The 11,488-nt window shown below is 32.7% G+C and overlaps 3 protein-coding genes across 6 annotated transcripts in view; 2 read left to right on the forward strand and 1 right to left on the reverse strand.

Annotated features, from left to right (window-relative positions):
- The first annotated feature begins 3,100 nt into the window (after positions 1–3,100).
- LOC106328064 (GATA transcription factor 21-like) lies at positions 3,101–5,213 on the forward strand. The gene is made up of 3 exons (XM_013766421.1): positions 3,101–3,455; positions 3,747–4,223; positions 4,430–5,213. Exons 1-3 carry the CDS (start codon positions 3,201–3,203, stop codon positions 4,850–4,852), a joined length of 1,155 nt encoding a protein of 384 aa, XP_013621875.1. The 5' UTR covers positions 3,101–3,200; the 3' UTR covers positions 4,853–5,213.
- Positions 5,214–6,408: 1,195 nt separating this feature from the next.
- On the forward strand, positions 6,409–9,177 carry LOC106328795. 4 transcript variants are annotated; one of them, XM_013767309.1, is made up of 12 exons: positions 6,417–6,621; positions 6,710–6,760; positions 6,839–6,890; positions 6,980–7,053; positions 7,130–7,260; positions 7,363–7,441; positions 7,556–7,662; positions 7,754–8,047; positions 8,147–8,566; positions 8,658–8,786; positions 8,861–8,930; positions 9,068–9,171. In XM_013767309.1, exons 1-11 carry the CDS (start codon positions 6,597–6,599, stop codon positions 8,918–8,920), a joined length of 1,422 nt encoding a protein of 473 aa, XP_013622763.1. In that variant the 5' UTR covers positions 6,417–6,596; the 3' UTR covers positions 8,921–8,930; positions 9,068–9,171. The 4 variants fall into 4 exon arrangements, 3 of the variants coding, with proteins under 3 accessions (XP_013622763.1, XP_013622762.1, XP_013622764.1); XR_001267636.1 differs by having other exon boundaries at positions 6,409–6,621; positions 8,147–8,561; positions 8,861–9,075; XM_013767308.1 differs by having other exon boundaries at positions 6,418–6,621; positions 8,861–9,177.
- Positions 9,178–11,356: 2,179 nt separating this feature from the next.
- LOC106332346 overlaps positions 11,357–11,488 on the reverse strand; it is a gene marked incomplete in the record, with an annotated part of 2,214 nt that continues 2,082 nt past the window's right edge. Inside the window, 1 exon segment of the mRNA XM_013770816.1 lies at positions 11,357–11,488. Coding sequence (XP_013626270.1) covers positions 11,470–11,488 — 19 coding nt within the window.

An 11,488-nucleotide genomic window follows, 5' to 3' on the forward strand; every position in this document is an offset into this window, starting at 1 on the left:
GGGGGGGGGGATTACGGTTTGTCGATTTTTGCACGTTGAAATTACTTTGGTTTGTGATACAGGTGTTAGCTAAGGTACTAAAACGCCTCGGAAATCATGGTAATACACATTTCTTCCTAGTATTATAAAATTAGAGCATATTATTATTTTCTTCTTCATTGAACGTAGATAGGGCAGGGTGTTCAATCCATCTTCGACTAGGACTTTCAGTTTTAGTGTCTCGGTTTCAAGAGTAAAAGTTAAAATCAACACAAAAATACATACTTTATAAAACAATTAAAAAAGTGGTATATATATGTATATTTGAAGCTTAATATACTACTAGGTTTAGTAGCTGTGGAATTTTCAGCCACTACAAGATGTTGAATCCATGCAATTATGAAGATACAATAGCTTCAAAGGTAGAGAAAGAATAAAGATTCAGTTTGGTATAAAAGATCTCCAGGTACATGTATTAAAAAAATTGTAAACATAACGTTGAGGGAGATTGATAGATCGCATGGTGTCCTTTTCTAGCATATGAAAGAACAAAACCCTTAAGAGCTCAGAGAAGCTAGCTTAGCTAGCATCTATTTAGCTCTACTAGATTTCTGTCTTTCCTCTATGGCTCTACCTCTCTTCTCACATTGATCTCAGTACATCGCTCCGTCATCCAATTAACGGCCCTGTCAGCTCGATTTTCAAGAACCCTATGCAGAAGAGAACTAGCCTTTGCCAAAGAAACAAGTCAATGAGACAGAAGTCACAGAACTAGTCAAACTACCTTTCGTTTGTTTTAGTTTTAATGAAAACCTTTGATTTTGTTAGTATTGCTTGTATGATGATGATAGTACCAGTCCATTTCTAAAAAGAAAGATGATAAGATCAATTTTGAGTTGGATCAACATGATCCACGACTTTTTAAAAAGTTTTCTTTATAATTAGAGGATAATCCAGTTTTTTTACCATCCTATTAATTGGAACTTTCAATATTAGATCATTTCAATTTAAGAATAAACATTGATAATTTATGTTTTTGCATAAATTATTTCTCTTCATACATAAAATGTTGCTTGAACTTGGATTCCGTGATTTAGACAAATATTTTCTGTCTAGGACAGCTAAGTTACTTATCAATTTCATATATGTCATCGGATATGGTAAAATATAGCAACAAAACTTGAAATTGATGGTAAAAAGAGAGAGAGTGATAGATCACATTCACATTTCCCTAAGAAAAACTACTAAGTATAGATCGTTGCTTGATAATTTTTTTTTTGTCAACTATTTCTTTCGTTCAAATAACTTAAAACACAAAGTTTTCAACAATCATACATTCAAGGCTAACGTTTGCCAAAGAAACAAGTATACATCGTTGCTTGATAATTTAGCCTAAGGAATTAATATATATATTGATGGACTGATTTTAAATTTGAAAATGAAAACGAATTGTCTCTTTGTGTGTGTGCGGGTCCTCAGTGATCTGTAAATTGATAAGAAGGAACTGAATAAGTTTGGCAATACTAAGGTGGGGATCTGTTCTTCCTTTACCATTCTAAACCTATCTCTTGTCTTTTGTTATTCTCTCTTTCTCTCCCTCTGCCTCACTTCTAATCTCTCAAATCATGTTTCTCTCTCCTCTGGAAGAGATTATTGATGGATCACATGTGTTGAAAGGATCACGAGCTACATCAAGTATATTTATCGGTTTCGAAAGATCTATCCATTGGGTCAACTTTAACTATTATTAGTAAATTAAAAATAATATTGAATTTTTTGTAAAAAATAATAAATAAATAAATTATTGTATATATATTTAGCAAGTAATGCTAGGATTAATGTCCTAACAATAAAATCTATAATCTTTAAGTACTAACCACTACTACTACGGGGGGTTAATTAAATAGATCCACTAACTTTTTTCATTTATGTTTCTATCTCTTTTCTCTTTTCGCTAACTGATTTTTACTTTTTAGTTTATTAATACGATCGAGAGGATATCTCCATTAAAATACTAGTTTTCAGTTTTTGTTATCAATATACAAATATATGAACACTAGTCAATTAATCAGGTTAAATATAAATGTTGAATAAAATTTTTACTATTTTTGACCAAATATATTCTAAACTAGTATCGGTACTAGTTAGGGCAATACTAGTATCAGAGACAATCATAAAATAGAAAAGTCACCAAGTTTTTTTGGTAAAATAAAGTCAGCAAGTTGATGATACATCTAAACTTTTTAGTATAAACCAAATAAACCTTTTTGTTTTTGGTTTAAGGGGTATGAAAATAACATGAGAAATCCAAATTGACTTTTTTTCCTTACTGTAATAGAACTTTGAATTCTAGGAACCCTAGATTTGAAAAGACTACGACTAAAAGAATCATTATTATCAAGATTTGTGTGGCTCTTACCCTCCAAATATTTATATAAAATTTGGTTTCATTTTTCAGTTTTCTCTGTTTCTCTAGTGGGGTAAGGAAATTAGATAGGGTTTGTTTTGAATGGAGTCGCCGCTACAATTCCATATACACGGTTTGTCGCATGTGTTTGGTACCTATGGGCGCCATGGACTCACGTGAACCGCTAAGTTAATTAAATATACGTAAATTTTCTACTTTCTTTTAATAACGATGTTACAATTATTCAGTACAAATACTAGCTTATCCAGTGACCATACTAGCAAAAACATACAGTATAAAAAGAGCATAACTTTTTCATCTTGGATTGGACATCCTAAAACATTGGATCAACCAAGATCGGTACATAATTGGTTACATATAACTTAAACGATAAATTTATAAATATAAATAATTTCTCTGGTGTTTAAAAGAATAAAAATAAATAAATTTTCTTATTCTGTTAGTTGCTTTCTCTTAATCTATTATTAAAAATATCCTTGTAGCATGTACTTTTCATTTAAAAATTTCAATATAAAGGATAATCCGAACTAATATTTGTTGTGGGTTTACGATCAGACTAGTCTGAGGGTAGAAATTAAAAACAGTAATTTTTATCCACGTCTTCGAGAATTCACTGCACAAGTTGATGTATGTATAATAGAAACCATGTTGGGCTCGTATCTAAAAGGGATCATATATAGTACAGATTGGACTCTTTTAGTTTTGCCGGCTATGATCTCTCTCAGCTTCTCATCTAAGATCTCTCTCTCTCTCCCTCTCTCTCTATTTGATTTTTCATCTCTCTTTCTCATCAATGGGTTCGAATTTTCATTACTCTATAGATCTAAACGAAGAACAAAACCATCATGAACAGCCCTTTTTCTATCCTCTTGGATCCTCTTCGTCTCTTCTTCATAATCAAGTTCTTTCTAATTCGTCATGTTCTTCCTCATCCATTTCGTCTCTTTCCTCTTACCTTCCTTTCTTTATCAACTCTCAAGAAGACCAACATGTTGCATACAAAAACACGTATCATGTTGATCATGTCCATCTTTCTCAACCCCTCAAGGTATACACACACACACCACATATATAGGTGTTTATAATCATATATCAACCTTAATTAATTGCGTGTATATATATATGTTATTTTAAATGATCTGGCCTTTTTAGTAAGTTGTTGATATGATGCCTGATCATGCAAAGTTCATACAATGAATATTTAGTTTTTAAATCTGTATTGAGAAAAAATTGCATGAAAGAAACTTAAATTGTCGAGTTAAAGGGAGAATCTTAAGAAACCACATAAATAATTACTTTGTTTTGTTAATTATAAACCTTGATCCTTGATATATATCAGGCCAAGATGTTTAACGGTGGATCGTCATCATCCTACGATCACATGGTGCCAAAGAAGGAGACAAGACTGAAACTAACAATAAGGAAAAAAGATCATCACGAAGACCAAACCGATTTTCTTCATCAAAACCCGACAAAACCCAATTCAGACTCCGACAAGTGGATGATGTCCCCAAAGATGCGGTTGATCAAGAATACAATAACCAACAATAAACAGTCCACCGATCATACTAGTAAAAATAATAATGATCATAAAGAAGATCACGACCTTTTAAACCAGAATATTAGTTTGGAAGAAGGTCACGATGAAGATCTCAAGAAAGTCTCGCCCAGGACGACCACGGCCGTGGCCAGGGAAAATCGCTACAGTACAATCAACGAGAATGGTTATGGTAATAACAATGGCCTGATTAGGGTTTGTTCCAATTGTAACACCACCAAGACTCCTCTTTGGCGAAGTGGGCCTCGAGGTCCCAAGGTAAATTAATTAATTTTTGGTATTATATCTTATACTATTTATACCTTACTTATATTTGGTTTATTCAAGTTTAATGCATCTTTAGACTTAATGACGCTTTTATCCTGAATGATACACACACGAGTTTAAAATTATGTTATATAATTTGATCAACTACAACTCATACACGCACATGATTAATATTCACAAACTTTTTTTTTTATTAGTCTCTTTGTAACGCATGTGGCATAAGACAAAGAAAGGCGAGGCAGGCCGCAATGGCTGCAGCCACAGCTGAGGGCGACCAAGAGGTGATGGCGGCACGGATGCGGCAATTACCGGTGAAAAAGAAGTTGCAAAACAAGAAAAAGCGATCTAACGGAGGAGACAATTACGATATTACTCCCCATGTAGTGGCCTATACAAAAAAGTGCAAGATCAAAGAAGGAGATGAGTACGCGGCCGCGGTTGTTGAGATTAGTAAATCAACAACTTCTTCTGATTCTTCAGTTTCATCCAACAAACTTCGCTTTGACGACTTGACGATAATGTTGAGCAAAAGCTCAGCTTATCAACAAGTGTTCCCACAAGATGAGAAGGAAGCTGCTGTTTTGCTCATGGCTTTGTCGTATGGAATGGTGCATGGCTGATCAGATAATGACAAAGTCTTCTGACGACAAATGGAGGTTAATTTTATAAAAATATATACATAATAATCAAAATAATGATAAGATTTTTAAATCTTGGAGTGATTCATGTGGTTTTTGCAAGTATGTCTAATATGAGAAGCCTAAACATTTTATAATAAGAATGTATGAGAGTTTAATATAATAATTAATAGCTCTATATTATGTTTTGGGAGATTTTGGTTTAGGGTTTAGTACTTTATGTTGTGTGTGTTTTTTCCCTGATGGAGCAATGATCACCGATAATGTGGGTTTTCTTGTTATTCCATCTTTATATTGTGTTACGTGATTTGAGAAATAATATAAAAAAATATTTATCTTTTCATCTTTATACATGCCACCTCAATGTTAGATCAATCATAAATTGTGACCGATTTTAAATGTGACATAAACAAGCCATTCGATTTTCTTAAAAAGGCTTAAAAATAAATATATATCAATTGGATAAAAATCATTTGTGAAAATATTCTGAACATATTTATCAAAAACAAAAAATATATTCTGAACATATTTATGACGGATGAGGGAAAAGATGGTTGATATCAGAACATATGAATGTGTGTATAGGACGAGATTATGTGCGCAGAAGATAATGTGTTTGTGTAATTGCATTTAAAGCGACGACATATCAAGTTAAAAGAGATCTTCAGAAATTTTCAAGCCCACATATTTTGTTATTCTACTTATCATAAAACTATCTTACTAATTTGTTTTCATGGGGTTGACCTGATTCAAAAAGTGTTTTTATTTATTTTCCTTTCTCGTCTTTAATTTATTTTCCTGCTACGTTATTGTTTATAGGGTCAGTGTCTCCACGGTAGGCCTGAGCGTTTTTATCCCAACCCGAACTACCTACCTAAATTCGAACTCGAAAAATCGAAACCGGATCCGAATTGTTATACAAAATATCCGAACGAGACTTATGAATTTAGTACTTTGGGGTTTGGTTATAACCCGAACCGGACCGAAATCCAAACTATGATCCGAAGATATCTGAAATTAGTTAAATATGTTAGTGTTTTATATATGTTAAAGTGATTTAGATATTTTAGAGTATTCAAAATATTTTTGTAGTTTGTTTTATTTGTTATTTTGAATACTTTTTAGTTAATTTAGATAGCTTACTAATTTTTAATTAGATTTATGAATAATTTCTATATTTTGAAAAAAATTTGTCAATTTTTGAAGTTTTATATATATATTTTTGGACGATTTACAATCCGATCCGAACCGAATTTGGAAGGAACCGAGTCGAACCCAACCTGATAATTAGTAAAAACCGAATGAGACTTATGAGCATAACACCGAAAATCCGAAAATCTGAATCAATCGAACACCAAACCGACTTGCCCCGAACGCCGAGGCCTACTCCACGGTATGGTGTCCTACTAACCATGTATGGGTTCTATAAAAAGTGTAAAGTGTTCAATCCAATGTTTTTTTAGAAATTATTTAGTCACTAATACCAGTTTTTAAAGAGAATTTTATACGTCTACGAGTAGTTAGTTAGTTAGTTAATTAATGAAACTCATCAAGAAAAAAATAATTATTGGGTCCCCCTCTCAACTCCCTCAACATTTCAAAATCAATTTACAACCGCAAACATATATTTCCATCTAATCCTCTGTTTTCGATTTTCCCTCACTCTTTCTCTTCTTCCATAACAATATAAAAAAAAAAAAATCCTGCGTGTGTGTACATTCGATCAATGCCAGGAACTATACAAGTTTCAGGTAACAGCAGCGGTCGATTTCTCGTAAAGATACCCTTTTAACATAGTTTTAGCACTTATTGAAATACATGTTCTGTCCAAATCCTCAGTTCTGGGTCTTGTTGATGTTCAGACAGCTTCTTCAACCACTTCCATTAAAGGTATCAACTTGACTCTGTTACCTATATTGCTTTCTACATTCCTTTACCAAAAAAATCCAACTTCTTTTTACTTGGCAGTTGCTATGGGGAAGATAGAGTATCGAACATCGGATTCAGGAGACTACATTTTGTAATTCATCTGCTCTGATTAATTTTGAAATTTCAAAATTCTTGAAAGTCTGACACTTTCTTGTTTCTTTGACTTAACTTCGGCAACAGTCCAGTCACGAGGCTCCAGGAAAACTTGATTGTTACATTGTTAGATGTCAATGGTAACGGAATATTACACAAAGGTAACTTGTTTATAATCCTTTAGAGATAAAAATGCTTGTGGGTTTCTGAATTTGTGTAATTTTTTTCGGAGGTTAGAGATAGAGACCAGGATGATCATAGAGAGTGGCTTCTTGGAAGAGAAACTTTCATTCAATGGCTATGGAAACGTCCAGCTGAAAATGCAGTTTGTTCTTAGTGAAGAAGATCGAAACCGCATACGTTTCCTGGTAAACAACTTGTTGATATGCTCTGTTTTTATGTTCATTGGAGCTCTGCAAAATTTCAAAATCTTGATGAATCCATTGGTTCTTGATTGATTGATTTCAAAGAGACAATCTGCATTGAGAAAGAATCACAAGGAGCTTGTAGGTGGCAGTTCTTTTACCAAATCTAAAAGCATTGCTTCAGGTTAGTAGATGAAAAAAAAAACAAGAATGTTACTCCTCTGTTTTGTTTTGTTTTTTAAATTGTTTAGTTTCTGTTTCTAAATGTTTTTATTTTGTTTTTCTTTTCTTGCTCTTGATGTTATGAGAGATCTGTCTTCTCTAAGTCCAATGCAAACCCGAGACACCTTGGCTGCTGCTAGTCCAAAGACAACTCTTGCTCTGTCTCAGGAGACAGAGGTTAAAGTATGATTATCAGTCACTTTGATAATCACTTTCACTCATACAAATTTCAAAATATTTCATATGTGGCAATTGATTATTTCATTCTGTTTAGACTAGTGCAGATAGAGAACCGGTTTCGTCAAATCTTATAACCTGGAAGGCTGAAGTAAAGGGTATAACTGAGAAGAAGAAGAAAAATCAGCCATCTTCTTCAGATGTTTCTTTAAGCAAGAAGCTCCCGGAAGTTAAGAAACTAGAGAGTGTATCATTACTGAAGCAAGAAGATAAAGGCTTGAGAAAACCGGAAAAGATCGCTAATAGGAAGCCAATGCGCCGGAGTTTGTCAGAGACAAACTTGAGCAATGTTCGGAAAATGATTAGCACCTTTGAAGTTAAAGTGACTCAGGTATAATGTCTTTTTGGGGAGGTTTGAGTATGAATCTTTGTGATCAAGATCTTTTAAAAACGTTTTGGATAATGATTCTTTAGGTGGTTTTCTTTACAGGATACAAATCTTCTGATGGGGAAGAGTCAAATTGAAGATGTGAAGGAAAAGGCTAAGGCGCAGTCACAACCAAAAAGCTCTGCTAATATAGAGAAACCAAAAGAAAGGAAGATAAGTTCTGATACCACAGAGATATGTGATCATATAGTAACAGTTTCAAGAGAGAAAAGGCCACTGGTTATAGAGCATAAGAGCCCTGAAGAGAGCGCTAGAAGAAGTGACTCTTTAAGTAAGCAGAGAATAAAGAGAAGCTCGGTGGTGGAAGTAAGCAATGATGAGAAGAAACAGAGCAAACCTGTGCGTTTGAAGGATTCTCATCTTGAGAATGCACGAGGGTCACGTCTCTGGATATTTCCTGATGAGGCAAAGGATGTGTTACAGAAGAAGACAGAAGAATCCAAGAAGGCAAACACCGGTGAGGTACAAAAGCAGTGGCCCTGGAGTTTTCTTTTTTTTGACAATCTGTGTATGATATATCTTAGATCCTGCGTTTACTCTGTAACATTTTCAGAGGGGATTAAGCTGCAGAAGCATTGAGAAAATGAATATCAACAACAAGTGGAAGAACATTGAGAGATTGAAGAAACAGAAATCTCAGGCATCTGCAGATTCAGAAAGTTCTAGAGGACCTGTTGTACATGTAGGTTTTCATAAACATACATCATTAACCAAATATTACTTAAAATATGTTCATCGTATATGTGTGATTTTCAGGTGATGCGTGCATTGATTGTGGTGGGTTTTGCAGGCTTAGTGTTTTTGACACGGAAATGAACTTAAACAGGTTTGTGTTCTGCTGAAAAATGAAGCCTTCTGTATTTTTTTCCCCTGTTTTCTTGTGATGGAAGGAACTCAAAATAGGTTCATCGTGCTACAAGCTTCAGCCTCAAATTTATTTGTCTCCTTTGATACATTTTGCAGATGAGCCAAACCTTCATTTTGAGATTATAATATTGGAACAGTTTTTTTTAAAAACAAGACTGTAAAAGATATATCGTTGCACATAATAATAGTTTTCAATGATATGCTTATACGCAATCACAAAAATAGAAATGTCCATTCATCATTGCTTCAAGTTAATTTGGTTCCATTTCTAGCTTTACAAATTGTCATGTATAGCTTTTCACTATAGTGTATTATATTATAGTGACAAAAAAATCAATGTTGCATGAAAAATTAACATTTTCACTATACGAGTAATGTAGATTCTGAGCATTTTAATGACAATTTGACATAGTTCTACACTTAAATAAGACTCATACTGGTGAAAGACAGAAGATTGTTGACAAAGGATCTTATTCATTATTGGGCGACGAGCCTTAATTCAGACTTGTGCAATGGTTGTTCACATATTGGCACATGAAAACAACTCAGATTTTTTTTTTTGATTTTCTTCTTCTTCATAAGGGATGTCACTTATCGGTGAATTTATGCACCATTGTTAAGTTATACATGTGGTTATATTGATAATTTGTAAAGTTTTTCTCAATTATTTTTTTGTTAGTTGTTTTTTTTTTTGTAGAAGTAGAACCAAGTTACTTTGAAACTATGATGAATAGAGATTGTATAGAATATAGCGAACTCTTAGTTTATTAACACTTTCATTTACTCTCATGATTTGCTAAAAAACTTGTAACAGTAGTTGGTTAATGATGTTTTCTATTTGTAGAGGATGTATCTTAGGACCAATTTGTTAAAAACTTTGATTGTCTTAATGTAATTTGTTAAAAACTTTAATTTTGTATAAATAATTCGCTTAAATTCCTTAAACTTCATTTGACTAATTCAAAGATTGTTTATAATAATGTCTCTAGTTAAAAATTCTCCAAAATCCGCTACTGCTCATTCGTTTAGTTGCCAGTCGATGCAACATAAAGATTTGGATGAATGTCGGAAACACACATTATGAAGTTGTTGCTTTGAGATTAATATAATGACTACGGTCGATAGGTATTTTCATATAAAAACTTGACATTCAGATCCAAAAATGGATTGTTTGAGCTTGTATCCGTAGATAACTTGGTCTATACTAATAGAAAGGCATTACAGTCCACTAATGAATATCAAATATTTTTCTTAGGCTATGCGAAAAAAAAAGAATATCATATTAACAGACATGAACCATTTTGTTGTATTGGATCCTTGATTGGGTAAGACTTTTTATTAATGTATGGGTTACCCAAAAAAGTTTCTTTTGCTTTTAGATTTCGCAAAAAGAGACCAATATTTTTTTAACTTATATAAATCGGTTTCTTACAAAGAATTAAATGTAGATCTCCAAATCTTAAATCTAAAAACCAATTATGCAAATGTGAAATCCCTTTTTTACCTTAGACAAGTTCCTTAAAAAGAAGATATCAGATTGCATAAAATGTTCTATGACTCATTTTATTTAAGGTTATCCACATCCCAAATAACAAAGACAGAAAATTAAGCTAGTTAGCATATTAAGGAGCTTTTTTATTCAGATAGTTCTATTAAAAGAGGAAAATATAATTAAAACTGATAAAACTTCGTTATTTAAAAATTATATTATGAATCAAAGTGTTGGTGCTCTGTATTCGCGACCATACATGTATGAAAACTCATACATGTATTTTTTTGCATTTTTATTTGAAATCCCTTTTTCAAAAAAATAATAATATATATATCAAACTTGCTAAACTTTAGGACAAACAAAGAACTCTAAGCTAGTGGTTTCATTAATATAGTCGTAATATGATCTTGGTTCAAGTGGGATATCCGAATATCCAAATCTCAACCAAGAAAAGAAAAATGGCTTTTTCATATCTATTGATGACATAAAAAGGAGAACATTTAGTCCTCCAATCACTTTGTTTCCTTTCCAATAGTAGTGTCACTATTAACACAGCTTGCACTTTATTATAGAAATGTTTAAAATGTGTATTGTTTTCCCCAACAACTAAATTATTTCGATTCTGAAAAGTACTCCCGGTTCTGTATTAAAGTGGATTCCAAATTATTCTATGTAGAAGATATAGCTCGGCAACTAAGGATTTCTGTATGCATTGTTACAACTCTACTGTATTCGGTTAAGTTGACAAAAGAAAAAAAGGTTTGCTGAACCGCTTTTGGGCACGCAAGGCAAAAATCTCTGGTTAAAAACTTTATCATTGAAAAAAAAAACTTTATCATTGCTTATAGAAATAAATGTGGACGCAAGGCAAAAATCTCACAATGATAAAGAAATATTCACCAAAACTAAGATGGACCAGATTCAAATTAGATAGGATCGATGGTTAATATATGTAAGCATTTTAGTTATTCTAATTACACCCATTATTTAACGAGTTATATGTATTTCACGTAACGCTTATAGGT

Source organism: Brassica oleracea, chromosome C3 (assembly GCF_000695525.1).
Source record: "Brassica oleracea var. oleracea cultivar TO1000 chromosome C3, BOL, whole genome shotgun sequence".
In the NCBI taxonomy this organism is placed as follows: Eukaryota; Viridiplantae; Streptophyta; class Magnoliopsida; order Brassicales; family Brassicaceae; genus Brassica; species Brassica oleracea.